This window comes from Rhagoletis pomonella, unplaced genomic scaffold (genome assembly GCF_013731165.1).
Source record: "Rhagoletis pomonella isolate Grant_MI unplaced genomic scaffold, Rhpom_1.0 Rhpom_scaffold_00001, whole genome shotgun sequence".
Taxonomy (NCBI): Eukaryota; Metazoa; Arthropoda; class Insecta; order Diptera; family Tephritidae; genus Rhagoletis; species Rhagoletis pomonella.
This window is the reverse complement of record NW_023458555.1, coordinates 41,829,395-41,847,631: the sequence shown is the minus strand read 5'-3', so window position 1 is coordinate 41,847,631 and position 18,237 is coordinate 41,829,395. Positions and strand designations below refer to the sequence as shown.

General features: G+C 33.4%; 1 protein-coding gene across 1 annotated transcript in view; it reads right to left on the bottom strand.

Annotated features, from left to right (window-relative positions):
- Window positions 1-18,237, bottom strand: part of LOC118744252 (zwei Ig domain protein zig-8) — a gene marked incomplete at its 3' end in the record, with an annotated part of 190,573 nt that overhangs the window by 62,038 nt on the left and 110,298 nt on the right. Inside the window, 1 exon segment of the mRNA XM_036477145.1 lies at window positions 5,982-6,052. Within this exon segment, the coding sequence (XP_036333038.1) occupies window positions 5,982-6,052 (71 nt within the window).

Genomic DNA, 18,237 nt, shown 5'->3' with positions numbered 1-18,237 from the left:
TTCGTCTTCATCTTCATCTTCATCTTCATCTTCATCTTCATCTTCATATCCACCTTCGTTTGTATTTAGGTTTCTTTACTTTTATTCTAATCTTTGCCTTTATCCCTTTCTTCTTCTACATATTCAACTTTACCTTCTTCCTTGCATGAATCTTAATCTTCGTAAATCTGATTTCTAAACTGCTGCTTAACAGATTTCTTTAATTCAGTATCAATATTAAAGCAATGTCATTGATGCCACATAAAGTGATATCATGTCGTGTGGGGAAATTGGGTGTGGTGGTTTGCGATGTGGTGGAATTGTGTGTGGGAGTTACGGCGCGGTGAATTCAGGTGTGGTGGGCTTAAGAGGTGCGGTGAGTTTAGGTGTGGTGAATTTATCTGTGGTGAGTTTAGGTGTGGTGAATTTAGGTGTGGGGAGTTAAGATGTGGTGAGTTGAGGTGTGGTGAGTTAAGGTGTGGTGAGAAAGTTAAGGTGTGGTGAATTACGGTGTGGTGGATTTAGGTGTGGGGGGTTAACGTGTGGTGAGTTGAGGTGTGGTGAATTAAGGTGTGGTGAGTTAAGGTGTGGTGAGAGAGTTGAAGTGTGGTGAATTACGGTGTGGGGGTTAAGTTGTGGTGTGTTTCATCTTCATCTTCGTCTTCATCTTCATCTTCATCTTCATCTTCATCTTCATCTTCATCTTCATCTTCATCTTCATCTTCATCTTCATCTTCATCTTCGTCGTCTTGGTCTTCATCTTTATCTTTTCCTTTAGCCTGATCTAAATATGTCCATTCTTTTCTTCATTTACATATTCACCCCCACCATTGTTATTTGGTTAGGTATTTAAATTTTCCTTCCTCTTTGTCTTTATATCTAGGTTTCTTTACTTTTATTTTAATTTCTGTATTTATCACTTTCTTCTTCCCCATACTCAACTTTACCTTCTTCCTTGTTTGAGTCTAATCTATTCATGTACATACATACATACATCTTATTCCTAAACTGCTGCTTAGCACGTTTCTTTAATTCACTATCAATATTAAAGCATACATTTAGGAGGCATTTCCGCCCCAACCATGTACATGTATGGCATTGGTATTGGTGTGACTTTTGAATTGATTTTATCGCTCCATTTTAAACTAATTTGAAATTTTAAAAATTGCCTGCACATCAGCATCAAAATACCTTTCTAATGATATATAATTGTCTATACCTTAAAATTATAGTTTAGCCGTAAAAGGGGTGTAAAGGAAACATGATTGCCTATTTATATAATGATTTTATAAGGGACATTTTTATTTTTCATATTCTGCGTTTAAAAATTACCTCTGAAAAATGCAGTGCCGATTGAAAGGACAGTTTAAGAAATAAAGGACAAAAGGTGTCCTTTATTTTGAAAAAATGTATAAAGGACAGGGGGTTAAAATAAAGGACGGATGGTCACCGTACTTATACTAGATAAATTAGCCAAAATTGTATAAAAATCGTATACTATTTTACTAAATTAGCAAGATGTCTGCATCTATCTGGATTCCGTTAATAAGGCGATCAACCTTTACTGGGTGTAACTTTAGTTCCGTAAAAGACATCTCGAGAGTTCGTGCCCATTCTGGCTAAACGATTGGTAAAAAATTTAAAAAAGAAAAACTATGATATAATGTAACAGTTTAGTATTAGGAAAGCATTCTAAAAATAAGTTGACTGACATCAGCCACAAAAACTATGTTTAGAGGCGATCTGAATACTTGATTTAAAACCATTTCAATCGATGATATTAGATGAATGCTTTAGAGAAGGGCTGGCATCCACATACCCTCAATATGAGAATGTAAACATGTATTTATCAAAAATAATAATAATGTATGTGAAATTCCGCTGAGTATAATAATGAAATTAGTTAAAAGCAAATTCCAGCTAGTAATACATAAATATTTACACCCAGGCCTAGATGTCTATGAATAGTTGAGTCATCTTATACAAATGCAGCTTAAATTTGAGTTATTTACTCGAACAATAGACGCACCCTGCCCACAAATATGCGGTTGTGCCAACACCAGAAGTCTTATTATGAAAATTGTAGTGTGTTTAATAATATCCGAAATGACAGCTCCTTACAATTAATTACATACATATGTATATGTATGTACTTATCAGTATACATATCAGTAGTAAACACTATCATTACGAATACTAAATAATAACTCAACAAGGCATACAATCATCTATACACGCATACATAAATATATACATAGGTAATCTATAACACATATGTACATACGTAGGTGTGCCAGGTGCGTACATACACTGAGAAAAAGGATTAGTTTCGACAACTAAAGATATTTAGTTCCCGAATTTTGACAATATTTGGGAACTGTTACCAAGGATTGGGAACTATTACCATCGATTGGTAATTATAACTAAATATATTAAAGCTTCTAATATTCATCTAGGTTGTAACAAATCGTTAATTTAGTTGAAGGGTTTGGTTAATACTAATAAATATTTCTTTGAAGCATATTTCTACAAATTCCATTCAACTTAACGTATGGTTCATAAAAGGATGTTATTAAGCTCTGCTAATGCAGATAAGCTTTCTTTCAACACGTGGTTTAGTCATAGTTACCAAATCTTAGTTGAGGCAACCACGATTTGGTTTGAGAGTGGAACATATTCATGCTTATGAGCCACCCCTAAAGAATGCTGAGCGCTCTCTGAGCACATACGAAGAGCGCCAGCTGAGCAATACATACAGTCCCACTTATTGAATCGTTTGAATGCGCTAGTATGCCGACCATTGCATTGTGCGTGGAAATCATTGCTCCGCCACCGCTGTTCGTATATGGGTGAAACACGCATGTGGTCCCAGAGCGCTCAGTAAGCTATGGCATGTCGATCGCTGCGCCATGTGTGCTATGACATGCCCATACTTGTTTGTCACAGTTTCAGTTTTGCTATCATCGCGGGTTGTTTCAGTGCGCGCATAGTTTAAAGTTTAATTAAAAATATAAAGTTTGATGCCAACCGGGGGTTTTCAGTGGATATATAATTCATGTGAATTATAATTTGAAAGTGTCTATTTAGCTAAGGAAAAAGCAAGGCAGTATACTTCCAGCAGATATTGACCTGGGTTTTCGCACGACTGTTCCTGTTTCATCGTTCTTTTTTAGGAAATTCTTACCACCATACACATATGTATTATTTACTTTAGTAACTAACTTATGTAAATATGTACGTATTTTTATGCTTAATATATGCAAATAAAAGAAGAAAGTAAACACAACAAACATCGAGTAAATTTTTATTTGTGTCAAACTGAAACTTTTTGCCCAATAATAAACGGTTAGCTAATTCAAGTCTACGGCAAGTTCACAAAATTAATTAAAAACTTGTATCAACCAAAGCATTGTTTATATTTGCTCAACAATGATTTTATTCAACTAACAATATTGTCCAATCAAGGTAGTCGTTTTGTAATTATTAACAAATATACATTTGTCCCAACTAGAAGTTTTAAGTAAATTGCAGACTTTCGTGAACTATATATTTATTTCGCCATATCCAACTATGCCACTTGATCACTATAACCAAATCTTGGTTATTATAACTAAACCTTTTTCTGGGTGTAGAGTAAAGAGATTGTACAACTGTTAGTTAGGTCGATACTGCAGACGTGGGTTGACAAGTGCCTTTTGATAAATGAATTGTAAATACTCCTAAAATATATCTACGTTTAATGGAAAATTGCATGTATTTAATGGACAATCTTTTACCACTCTTGCACCTTCTCAAGTTGAATGACAATTATTTCAAGAATATACTGGAATATTTCCAAAGCGGACAAAAGTTTTACTTAGTCACATTTATTATTATAGTAGGTAGATCTTGTGATAGAGAAGCCAAGGTAATGTTTGTCGGCAATAAATCATTTGTTTTAACAAATCATAAATGAGTAGTAGACAAAGAGCAGAAAATTTAAATTAAGTTTAAAATAGGAAAATCCGAATCTTTCGATAACTTCTCAAACGAGGAATTATTGGGGCTTCTGAACTCAGTCTCAATTAGTCCTGGCATATATCATCGAATTTCCAATCTTTTGAACTCAGTGTCCGAGTGATAGCTAAGTAGGTTTCAGCGACGGAGTCGAGGAAGGCTAAAAGAGAGGGTGGGAACTCGTGATTTGCATATTGCGGTAGGTACCCACAATAAACCTAAACTATACACACTCATACTTTACCCCTCAAAGAGACAGGTACTCTTCCATATAGTCATGTATATTTTCTATTTTGCAGTATGTATGTATGTGAAATTGTTAGTTATACCAGAACTATTAAGAACAGGGGTTCAGAACGGAGCGGAGCTAAAACGCAAATAAGTTTGGCTCGAGCGGAGCTGGAGCAAAGAGCTAAAACATTAATTTGCTGCTTAGTAAATTATTTTTTTTTTTTATTCATTCTAAGCATATATACATATGTATGTATATCAACCCATAAAAGTACAACATATGTGAATCAGTTAATTACCGAAGGGAACCATTTCAACGGAGCTCCTTTAAATGAACCGAGCTGCATCAAACTTTTCATTTCAAGAAAACGCTGACTTGAATGCCGTTTGTTACCTAGCCGATTTACTTAAAACCTGCAATTTTACAAATTTAAGATTGTGATCAATAGCTTGTAATCAGGAAAAATACTAGTTTACAACTAGAATTTCCTGACTGAAACCGAATTAGTTCGAAAATTACCAGACTTGTACCAAGTAGAAAGCGATTTATTCTTTATTTTGGGTATATTGTATACCATTAAAGCGAGTACATATTCAATTTTACCAGACTTGTCAAATAATGATTAATAATCTTAATGATTATTAATTAAAGCATGATTTTTGGGATAACCGTTTAATGATTAAATACCAATACGAGCACCTTTTTAATGAGTAATAATTAATTAAAAATTGTTTATTTATTAATTTATTTTAATTACATTATTATTTTGTTATTTTTGATCATTTTGATTAATGTCAATTAACCACCGAAAAGCCAAACTATAGACAAAAATTAAGAATATTTAATAGCTCATGAATTAAAATTTTAAAAAGAAAGGGCTGAAATATGTAAAGTTAATCAATTTAATTTAATTTAATGAAAACTTTTATTTTTATTTAAGTTCAGTCGAAAATTAACTAAAGTATTTATTTTATTTTGAACTCAAATGTTTTCTATTGCATATTTAATATTATTAAGAAAAGATAAAAATATAACATTTACTGAAAAGTGCATTAAAGACGTATCTATTTTCCTTTAATTTATACTCAAAAAGTTCAAAATTAATTATTGACAAATCTAAAGCTGCTAAATAAAAATGTGTAATATATTAAAGTGTAATTAATCAAAAGTCTTTTATTGTATATTCATGAATTAATTTTACTTTTTAACTCCCAAAGTAGTGGTATTGGTCCATAATTGGACTAGTATTTTTCTGTCTATTTTGAACTAGTATGAGCCTGGTCTATTTCTGACCGAAATCTGACAATTTCCAGCTCGTAGGACATCCCCATGTTAAAAATACCAGTTGATTGCATGGAAAAAAGATAGTTGGCTGACTAGTTGGGCATGCGGTTCATACTAGTTGTGAAGTAGTTTACAACTACTACATTTCACTACAGGGAGATATAGTCGAATTACGGATTTTCGAGATCTGATTGCTATTTTCTTTGGATGTAAGTGGCCAGTCTTAAATTTCTGTTTTAGTAGAGGCTATTAAATTTGCTATCATCTGCGTCAAAGAGATTTTCAACCGGATAAGCAATTTAAGAGTTATACAATGATTTATCGACAAGTTTGCATAATAATAAAAAAAAATCCTAAAATGTTTACTTTCGCTACATCAACATGAAGAAAACTGCTGTTTATCTAAATTGAACTATAAGTGTAGAAGCACCTAAACAAAAATACAACCAAATGAATATAAAACGTGTAAACGTTATATGAGTTTAATTACCTGTCAACGGTGAGTATATGACCATCACGAACTCGCACCCAGGACACTGATTTGTTGCCGAGCTGCTTCACCTGGAAATAAAATATACAAAATTGAGAAAAATCATTAAATTTATATATATTTATGTACTTATATCCATGTTCAAATGTATGTATGCATATTTTGGTATCAATTTCAATTGTTCCATAATTCAATATAAAACCGTATGTATGTATGTATGTACATTATAATGGGTCACGTAAATACACTTAATAATTAACCAACTCTCGAGTCACAAGGTAGAAGCAGTCAAATCGGGTTTGCTTTGTAGCACCTTTATTATGGCCCGATTCTAAATTCTGGAAAATCGCTGGAAAGATATCCTTCAAGTTGGAGTTGAAACAACTCCGCCTACCTTACTAAATACATAAATAATATTCGTGTACATGTGTACAATGTACACTGTACATATCGTTAGCTTGGAAAGACCCTAACTAATATTTTTGTTTCTTTGAAGCGTAATTATACAACTATATAAAAACTAAATTTCTTATTTCCTCAAAGCAAAGTTTTTTAATAAACACTGAAACTAGTCAATGTTTTTATTCTGTTATGCAGGGACCGTAATCATTATGAGTTTTATCAAAAAAATTAACTTTTAATCATTATGTTGAGATTTTAATACTTGCGATCAATCATAATAATCACATTTTGAGTTTTATTGTATTGCTCAGAAAATACAATCATTTATTGAGTTATATTTTTTTTGATCAAAAATAAAACTCATTTTTCGAGCGTTACTTTTTTGCTCTGAAATAATAATTATCTTGTGAGTTGTTTTCTTTTTGATCAAAAAGTAATCATTTTATTATGAGTTTTATATTTTTCATCAGAAATAATCATTATTTTTCGAGTTTTATTTTTTTCATCAAAGATAATGATTATTCTTTGAGTTTTATTATTTAGATCGAAAATAAAACTCATTTCTTGAGAGTTATTTTTTCTCTCAGAAATAAGAATTACCTTTTAATGTTTTTTTTTGACAGATCGAAAAACTCAAAACGCCTTACTTCACCTAAACTCAACTCACCACATCTCAACTCACCACACCTCAACTCAGCCCACCTCAAGTCATCTCAACTCACCCTAACTAAAATTAATTTTATTTTTGATCAAGACGATATAACTCGATATATGATGTTTTTTTTTTGAGCGATTAATATAAAAAATGTTATTCTTAGTTATAATTTTTATAGAAATCGCTTAAACAATTTGAAGTCGTAAGAGATTCATACGGAGCATGAAAAAACTTGCACATTTATATACTTGAAATTGTTCTACGATATTTTGAACCTTTTGATTTTATTTATTGAAATTTTTGAAATAATCATTATTTTCGGTCCCTGCTGTTATGTCCTTAATGAGCAGTCTAACGAATTTTGTTTTCGAAATTTGTATTTCGAAAGAAAATAAGTTAACGCTAATGTAACGATATGTTCGTGTGTGTATGTAAGTTTGAATGAGCATATATGAGAGATTTAATTTTTACTTGCACTCAAGAGTACGAAAATTCTCCGGGCACTTAATTAAACGGCTGAAGTGTGCGGTACACCAATGCAATTACGTACAGATGTATGTATGTATGTACCAGTCATGGGCAACATTGTATTTACCATATACTGAGTACTAATTACAAATGTATTTAGGTATTATTTCACCGTGCGACAAAAACTAAAAGAAAAATCAAAACACAAGAAAGAATCGATACACTCACGAAGCTATCGGACAACATAGTAAAGCTGCGTTTTTAGTTTTTCACTCTGACGTCAGGATCTTTTTTCAAAGGACTTTGAAATTTAAAGATATAATTAATTCAAAAAAATATTTAAAAAAAATCAGTGTAGAATAACAATATGGGTACCAAATGAGAGATAAAATTCTGGGGGATTTTAAAACAATAAAGTCTTTTGGTTTACAAGGATGAATAGATATTCAAATCCGGTTTTAATAATTTTTTTTTTAAGTTAATAAAGTTTGCAGGACGAAATTCGGTGATGAGGTTGTGCGTATATTAGTCCTCAAACAATAATTAAATAAAAATATATATAGCAAATTTTCAAGGATATGTAAGGGCAAAATTTGTAAAGGACATTTTTTATACTGATTCCTCCTTATGGACCAAAAAATGTATTCTATTATAATTCTACAGAATTTTTTCTTTGATATGATACCCATATATTGCACTGAATTGTTTAAATAATTTCTTTAAATTATGTTTTAATTTTAAAGTCCTTTTAGAAAAAATTCTGACTCAGAAAGAAAAACTAATTCCGCAGTTTTACTATTATATGGCCATATTTTTACGAATATATTATTTTTTTTTGTGTAAAATTTACTGTCGCACGGTGTTTTCAAAGCACAAAATACTATTTAAGTAAAAAGTATGTAGTTAGTTCCACCAGACGAAGCACCACGTACAAAGAGAGTTTGAAGTCGATTACCACCGCATACTGAAGTAATTAGAAACTTAAACAACACTAAATACTGGATACAATAAGACTAAGTACTTATGACTTATGATAAGACCCATAATCAACTATGCATCTGTCGTGTTGTAGATCAGACTCTCAATCAGGGTTGCGTGATTTTGAAAAAGTTAAATCATAAATAATTTTTTTTTGTGATTTGATTTGACAACCAAATAAATAATAATTTTCTTTTATTTGTGATTTGCTCCATTAACCAAATAAGAAATCAAATTTATGTGTGGTTTAATTCGTCTACCAAATAAAGAATACAATTTATTTGTGATTTGAATTGTAGAGCGAATCAACTTGGTTCTTGATTTTTCAAGTAAATAATACTTTTTTATGCGACGCAAATACGCTTTCAATTATTTTCCAACTTCCAGGTGGCAGGTGGGCAGGTGGGCAAAACCCACGTTGCCCGCTCCAATCATTGAGCAGATGGGACTGCAGACAACTTATGGGATTGTTGACATGGCATAAACATCTGACTGTGATATGCATTAGGGCGGGTCGAAAAACATAAAATGTTTGATATGAAAATTGCATCTTAAAAGGTGATATTTTAATAACTTATTCTATAAAAGAAATCCTGGTTCTATACGACAATATCTTCAGTTTGCGGAATGAGAGTGGGAGTGCCAATGCTTTACATTTTTACAACGACTTATGTAGATCAAATCCAGTACTTATTTATATAAAACTATGCCTTTATAATCTTCTTTTGATAATTTTCAACCCAATAACACTTCTAAAAGCTTACGCACACTCCACCTAATATTTCAGTAAAAATATTTAATTTTAGCGTTACAATATACTCAACAAATATATATAAATACGCCAGAAAAATTGGCTCAGTGAAATGTCTAGCTTTGAAGAGCTTCAAACTACGCTTTTTTGACACAAGCACAATGTTTTTTTTTACATATACTTGAGCCATATATATGTAATAATTGAAATACTATTATCAGTTGTCGATGTTTAAGACAAAGATATCGCTATGTGAAGAGGTGTCCTCGTATGGACAGTGTGCGGCAATGGGTTAATTGCGTTGAGTTTGCATTAAGCATTAGAGAAGGGGGCGTGACACCTCCCATACAAACTGAACTTCTCATATCGCTTAGCCCTGGAACCGCTTAAATTAGCATCCTGAAATTTTACACAGCTACATGTTATTAATACCGTGCTCATGACGAAAAGCGGCAGGTATTGGAAAAGGGAGCATGGCACCTCCCATACAAACTGAATTTCTCATATCGCTTATTTTGCAGAAAATTTACCCAATGGATGGCGCTGCAGCTGAAATATATAGAAACCCTATGTGCTTGGTCTGCTTAAGTCCAATGTTTATTTTATACAAATTTACTTTTCAGATGGCTAATACGAAGGCTTACATTTTCACCCTTAATGCGATCTTGCGATCGATAACTGGAGGGTCGATGTTGCTCGGGGCGGCCGTTATTGGACCAGTAAAGTGCTTATAAGGAAACCTAAGTGCACAGGTGAGCGTTTTCCGTTAAAGGAAGGCCAAGAATGATCGCTTTCCCACAGGATGAAAAGTTTTCCCGTACATTGGCTAAATGAGGCGTGTGATCTCTTGAATATCGTTGAAATGAAGGATGTGGTCGAATCTTTCCTTTTCAATTCGCACTTTTCCAATTAGACTTAATATTTATGAACTGGTTTCTTTCAGTCTTAAAAGGTGTTTACATGGGGCGATTTTACAGGAAACTTTAGAGGCGATTAGTTGAATCAAAAGTTGGGTACCTCCCAACTTCAGTGGAAGCAATTAGTTGAACGGCGACGATTGCTGCTTTAAACTAAAAGTTTCCTGTAAAATCGCCCCATGTAAACACCTTTTAAGACTGAAAGAAACCAGTTCATAAATATTAAGTCTAATTGGAAAAGTGCGAATTGAAAGGAAAGATTCGACAACATCCTTCATTTCAACGATATTCAAGAGATCACACGCCTCATTTAGCCAATGTACGGGAAAACTTTCATCCTGTGGGAAAGTGATCATTCTTGGCCCTCCTTTAACGGAAAACGCTCATCTGTGCACTTTTGCATTTGTGTGATAGATAATTTCAAGGCGCATACCACAGATCGGAGGAGAATTTCGGTTAAAAAATTGCCAAAATATGTGGGCGCTAAATATTTATTATTCTACTTTTCTATCTTACAAGTACCTATTAGTGAAATAGGGACAAAAGTCGGCAGTATTAGCTTCTTAGGATGCGAAGGCCAACATAACTACGTTGCTTAGGTAAGAATTTTTGGCAAAAGAACAACTAAAACAAAACATACTTAAATCAAAAACCCTCTTTATTTGCTTAAAGAGTATTTCATTGTGTTCTCGTGTTATTTGTAAATTATTGCAGGTGCTGGCGCATACACCATAATTAAAACAGCGACTACAACAACAGAAACAACTTTAATATAACAGGAATTAACTTCATTTCCCTCCCGCTGCCTTTGTATCGGTTTATTATTTGCTGACAGCGAACCCGTAATTATCAGCAGAAGTCCTCCTCTATGTAATTCTTGCTGAACCACCAACATATTCAGGTTAATCTCTTGGACTTAATTGAACTTTGACCTAACCATTGCACTCCTGCCAGGCAAGTAAGTTATTGGCTTCGAGATTTGCATAATTTGTCAGCGACAATAACAATTATGTATTTGCTCAGAACTAAGAAAATCAAAGGCAGTAATGAATAGACAATGACTATGGCAATACTAATCACCTCTCACTTGAATGACTTAACGAGGCTTGCAGATACATAGTACATAAGTAGCTTAAAGGTTCTGTTATGCATACTTGGCAGTGCATGCACTGCTATACCATTTTAAGGTAGAAATCAAAAACCAACAGACTTCTACTTATGTAATGCTGTGCGTTGGGTAGCCGCTTACACGCGACGCTCATTTAATAGTGGCTCGAACTGAGCAAAATTTCGTAGGTCAACTCAAAACTCTGTAATACATATCGACTGCTGAGTGGAAGATCGACCTATCTCGGCAGCCAGTTCGAAAACGCCCTATCTCAAACAATTTTTTAAAAACGTCTTATTTCAGAATTTGGTTGAAGAACGCCCTATTTCGGAATTCGTTTCAAAAAATCTCACTTAAAAATTTTTATTTATTTATTTATTTTCTTTACTTTACAACAAGAATATAAAACTACTATTAATTGATTTTTTGAAAAAAAAGTAAAAATCTTTAATTATTTTATTAAGCAATTTAGCAACCGACCCTAATTCCCTTTAAATTCTCGGAACCGCACAACACCAATACAAGCACTACTGTGCGCCCTTCAACAAGTACCTATTTATCACGCAAATTCCACAAAGCTTCATCAAAATATCACACTCTTTAATCAGAATTTTTAGAACAAATTATCTTATTGAATTTTACAGCGCATTAAATTTTGGTATAATGAAGTCAGATCCGCTCTATCCTATTAATGTTGTACATCAGAACATCCTCCAACCGCATTTTTGCACACAAATTTATTTTTTACCTATTTCCAGTCCTTATTTTTTCACTAAAAATTCTCAGTTTCAATAAAATTTTACTCTTAGACTGCAAAGCGATTTGGTTTCTCTGCTGGTCGCAAAGAAAGCAGTGCATGCATCCACCCACAAATTAAAGTTACCACCAAAAACATTTCTCATTTTCCCACCTACAATGTAATTAAACAGAATCCGTAACTGTATATCGATGAGTAGAGTTTAACCCATAATCCTGGCCTTATGCACACACACATACTCCTCGAATAAAATTCATTGAACGCCCGTATTCGTGGTAAGCCTTAAATTAAATACATTTAGTGCATACATATTTGTTGCTGCAGCTCACAATCACACTATATTAGTGATGACCCAGCAGGGAAACCGCGAACTAGTAAATTAAATTTCTAGCTCCGTACTAGATCTTGATTGCCAAAAACGAACCAGTCCGATAGTAACTAGATCCGCACCAGTCAAAAATCAGCGAAATGGATTACTTTTAAAAAACAATTTTATTTACTTTTTCCATTAGAAATCTATATCTAAAGTGACGAATTTAGAACTGGTTCGGAAATATGCAAAACGTGATGCAGAACGAACTAGATCGTATCTGTCGAATTTAGAACTAGTTCGGAACTATCGAAAAAGGTATGCAGCGGGGGATGGTTTACTTTACCTAGATATGTATGCACTTCTCAAATGCTTTTCCATAGCTAAAATTTGTGTTAACATTTTCACATCTTGGGACCTTCGGAAATCTAACCAATAAAAGGAAAAAACTCTGCAAAATTCAGCTACAGCCAAAGGTATGTAAACGTACATTTCTTACAATCATTCAAACAAATTTAATTTCAAATTTAAAAACACATTTCTTTGAAAATAGTTTAAAATCGAAGACACGAAAGAACCGAAAAGATTGAAAAATCATGATAATTTTTTCTTTCGTCTATAGATTTTAGAACTGGTTCCGAACTATAAACTTTAGGAATAGTTCGGCATTATCGAAAAAGGGACGCAGCGGGGGGCAACTCACACTTCCTAGGACATCGCCATGTTAAATTCGCCAGTTGTTTGCATGCAAAAGCGATTTATCGCAAACCAGTACTGGGTCTAAGCGCGTAGAAGCGCGCCAATTCAGAACTAGAGATTCTCCGCACAGGGGATGGCTTCATTCCAGTTGTGTTTGTGCGTAACTATGGTGGAATCACTTGCCATTGTAATTACTTTGTCTAATTAGCGGCAGCAAAATTGGCTGAAATTGTTAATTTGGATAATACTAATCGACATTAGGGTATCGAATGAATGAGAATATTCGATGTCGGCTGGATGAGAAGGCCAATGCAGCGACCGACTGCGATATACGTAAATACAACAAAATAATTTAAAAAAGCGGTGGTAAAAACCATTGCGTGTACGTATCCATTGTGTGTACATCCAAAATTTACAAGTATACATACATACATATATATATGTATGTACAAATAAGCACATTTCGCACAGACTAATATAATAGTACGTTTGTTAAGTGGCGTAATTGATATGGACTTATACGCATAGAAATGGCCTAATTTCGACTGTTTCATTTCGAATTAAATAAATGTTGGATTTTTAGCTGGAAATATACATTTGACGCACATATGTATATATGTATAAACGCATCTGGTACTTAGATCGCTAAATTCGAATTTATATTTGGAAATCAAAATAAGTTTCATTTTACGCTAATTTGTATTCAACGCTTTTGTCCGCTACCAAAATCTGTTGTATTTAAAACACTATCACTTTTGAGGAAAAATTTCAAATAATATGGTCTGTATTCACCATTGCAACAATTTCTGGGAGCTAAAAATTTATGAGAGAAAAATGAGTCTTTCGTTCGTTATAATTATGATTCTGAGACCAGTCAACCAGACTGACTCATTTTGGACTCTTTTGGGGTCATAAATTCTGATTTGGACAAAAGTAACAAAGTTGACGTAGAAGTAAAATTTCATAATAACACAGGCCAACAAAATATAAAAAGTCTTTGCGGCACAGAATCATAATCTGAAATTAGAATTATTAGATTGGCTTCAGTTTTTGAGATATTTTGAATCAAAAGTGGCAAAATGCTCATTTCTGCAATTTTTAGACATAATGGAATAACGGGGTCTAGTACAATCTTTTAAATAAGACGTAAAAAAAAGCTACACGTTGCTCGTTTAGCACAAAAAGTTCAAATTTGACTTTTGTAATTACAAGCTACAGAAACAAGTTTAAACAAGTAAGAAAGTCTAAGATCGGGCGGAGCCGAACATTAAATACCCGGCGCAATTATTAAATATATGTTTTTCACCTTTTCGAAAGCTACCGCTACATGGTAAGCAGGGGTGTATCAATTTTGAGTAAATTAGCGTCCTTCAATTTCGAAATATTGAAGTTTCAAGCATTTCTGGAATTTACCGTTATATGGAAAACGGCCGTAATTTTAGTACGTCTTCAGTAATTTTTAATGTTTTGCTTATATGTGGCAAGTACAATAACCGTACCGAGTTTGGTACAAATTGGCAGAACGGTTACCGATATACATATATGTGATCATAAGTGGGTGGTGCCACGCCCATTTTACAAAATTTTATCTCAAACATATTTCTTGGTAAAGAATTGTTGCAAGCATCAATTTTGAATAAATTAGCTTTAATATTTTCTAATTTATCGATGATTTTGTATTTCTCTAAAGGACCGTTATATGGGACGTGGGCGTGGTTATTGTCCGATTTTAAAATTTTTTGGCCATTTGGTATGCTGTGCGAAGGCCAACAACTGTGCCAAGTTTGGAAGAAATTGGTGCAGCGGTTAACAAGATATACATATATGTAACCATAAGTGGGCGTGGCTTCGCCCATTTTCCAAACATTTATAATATTCCTATTTTTCGTCTAAAATTTATTGCAAATATCAATTTTGAGTGAATAATCTTCAGTAGTTACAAAAATATCGCAGTTTTCGTTTTTCTGAAAATTACCGTGGGAAGTGGGCGTGGTTACAGTCCGATTTCGCCCATTTTCAGTACCAACCTAAAATTTCGTTGAGATTGCTCGAGTTATCGTATACACGGACGGACGGACAGACGGACGGACGGACAGACGGACAGACGGACGGACAGACAGACATGGCTTAATCGATTTCTCTATTCATTCTGAGCATTTATGTATACATTTGTCTATATCTATCTCGATTTGTTTTGGCTATTACAAATAACCGTTATATGAACAAAGTTAATATACCCTTGTGCACAAGTGCGCTCGGGTGTATAAAAATATACACAGCGAGTAGCTATAAGATGAAATTTTCTCACACACAATTTTAGAGCCAATGAGAAAAGCAGCACAAACTTTAGTGAGAATAGCAAGTTCAAACTGCTCTAGTGAAGAAGATACAAAAAAGGGTGCCTTATACTTTTCATCAACTACGCAATGGATCTCCCTCTTGATAAATTAACATGTTTTTCAACAGGCCGACAACTTTGGTTTTTGGAATATTGGCCATCCTTTTTTCATTTCTCCCACTGTGCACCAGCCAGAAAATAGCTGATTTTTTTTGTAAACGAGCGACAAAAGACCGCTCATTTAGCTACTTAAGCAACCTTGTTTTTATCTGGCAAGAAACATTAATTATTTTAACGGGATTTAGACTCAAAAACCAATAGAAATAAATAATTATGCGAGGTATTTGCGTAATATATATACTTATTTAAAATATCAATCATGTATATACGAAAACAAAAATTTCCCTCTCCACTTTCGCATTAACAACTCACAATAATGTGTATACATCTTTGGTTTCGGTTGGGGTAAAATATGCGAAGCTGTAACGATAGCCCAGCAGAAAATTTCGAAGGGCTGAGCATGTGTAATGCAGCAAAAAAATTTTAATTTCATTAGAAGCACCCCGTTTGGGCTTGCTATTGCAAATGATTGCATACATTTAGGCACATGCAGAGTAAGAGGAAACGCGGTACATATGATTATTAGTTCCGATTATGCGTGTCTATTATTTTACATATTTGGTAAATAAAGAGGTTAGCAGTCTCAATGAAAAATTACATGAATTAGGTTACAAATTGCTCCCTCATCTAATAAATTCACTGCAATGCAGATCCTTCCGACTATTTCCGTTGGTGAGGGACTTGGGTCAAATTAAGAGGTTATTACTGAGTGAAAACTTGCTATATACTTAGGATAAAGCTATTATTTACAAGGGATGAAAAAATGAAAAAAGCATGCGCGCACTAAATTCATCAATTTGTTGCCGAGAAAAAAAAAAATTGTTAAATATTTATGTCACTGACTTATCAAAGTGCCTTGTATCAATGATGCCGCTTACCACTGGTATTTGGTCACAATTACTTATTCCAAAAAAAATCATTAAATAAATAGGTCTTAAACTATAATTAAAAGCACATAAATGCGCACAAAATAAAGCAGTTGAACTCCAACATTAATCTCCTTCTCGGAGTATTATATACTTTTCTTCTTCAACCACCAAAATTCGTTATCCTTTTGTACAATCTTGTATCTCAACACCATTTCATCATCCCTCGCCAAACGTACTCCTTCCCTTATGAAATCTATACAAATTCTGACAAATTGAAACGCATGTTTTTAATTAAGAACCTTGAAAATCGAATCTATTTCATTACTCTCGAAATGAAAGGAATGTCCCCTTCTAAACAAATCTCCATTTCATATGCACCTGCTACAGAATGGCACTCCAATTAAGCCAACAAAAGGATATGCAAATCACCTGCTAGTCTGAACTTTGCACGGTTTTCGGTAGTGAACGGTATATTGTTAGAAACTTGAGGTAGCAACCGTTAGCTGCGACAAATTTCATTAATTAAGTCGGTGTCTCCGTGCGACAGACAAAACATACAATAACCATTCACCGAAAATTAACATCAATGTGGGTCTGAGCGCCAGATGGAATTTTTTGCTTTTGGCGTTAAATGCAAATGAGTTTTTCGATACAAAGGATATGCTTTTCTGGTGAAAATATGTATTTTGAAAGCTGTTACTGGCTGAATTGAATGGTAATTTGAAATTTAAGATTTGATAGCAGTTTTTTGGTAATGAATAACTGACAAAGCGATTTTTAAGTGCAAGTGGAAGAATTGGAGGCGCGGCAGTATACATTGTTTGCAAATAAAGGGAGTGGTATTGCTTTGATGTCGAAGCATTTTCGTCTCATTTCCGATGTAAATAAACTCGCGTAGCACAATTACTGAAAACTTAACGCGTTTTTATGTGATAAGTCAATGGCCGACAAATTAATAGAAGGTCAGTCGTTTCACATTTTACCTTGGGTTATATGTATATAAGTATATTCGTTAGAGAATTATTGACTGCCTTTGAAACAAATAGCAAAACAACAACATGGTTTCTGCGGTTAGTACCTACATTCATAAATGTATGCATATATACAGAGACTCTAACAAATAGCCACGTGTTGATTTTTTGTTTTTTGAAGTGAAACTTCTTTAGCGGCGGTTGGTTGGGTGGGAGTAAATTGGCAAATTCAGCGGAAATGATGCAACGGAAATGATGCAACGGAAATGGTGCAATGGAAATGGAGCAACAAGTACTTCTTGTGTGTATGCAACGGAAATGATGCAAATTTAACAAAAACTTGCTAATAAAAGGTTAGAGGATAACACTTAGAAATAACAATACCAGAATTAAAGTAAAGTTGAGTACGTACATAGATAAAGAAAATTATAAAGGCAAAGGTAAAAATAAAAACAAAAACAAAAACAAAGATGTGTAAAGATAAAGGTAAAACGAAGACCAAGGTAAATTTAAACTCTTTACTTATATATGTATATAAGGGCAAAGGTGAAGGGGAATATGTTGATGAAGAAAATGATAAACATAAAAGTAAAAACAAAGATGAGGATGAGGATACCGATAAATGTAAATATGAAGATAGGGGTAGAAAGCTTAAAATAAAGGTAATTAAAGAGGAAAGGTTATAGAGAGAGACACAGAGACTCAATCTGGGAACTATTTTATTTATCTATTTTGTCATCGATTCTTATCGGTTTTGTTATCGATATTTATCGATTTTGTAATCGATATTTATCGATTTTGTTATCGATTTTTTACCGTTATTTATTGACTTTGTTACCGATATTTATCGATTTTGTTATCGATATTTATCGATTTTGTTATCGATATTTATCGATTTTGTTATCGATATTTA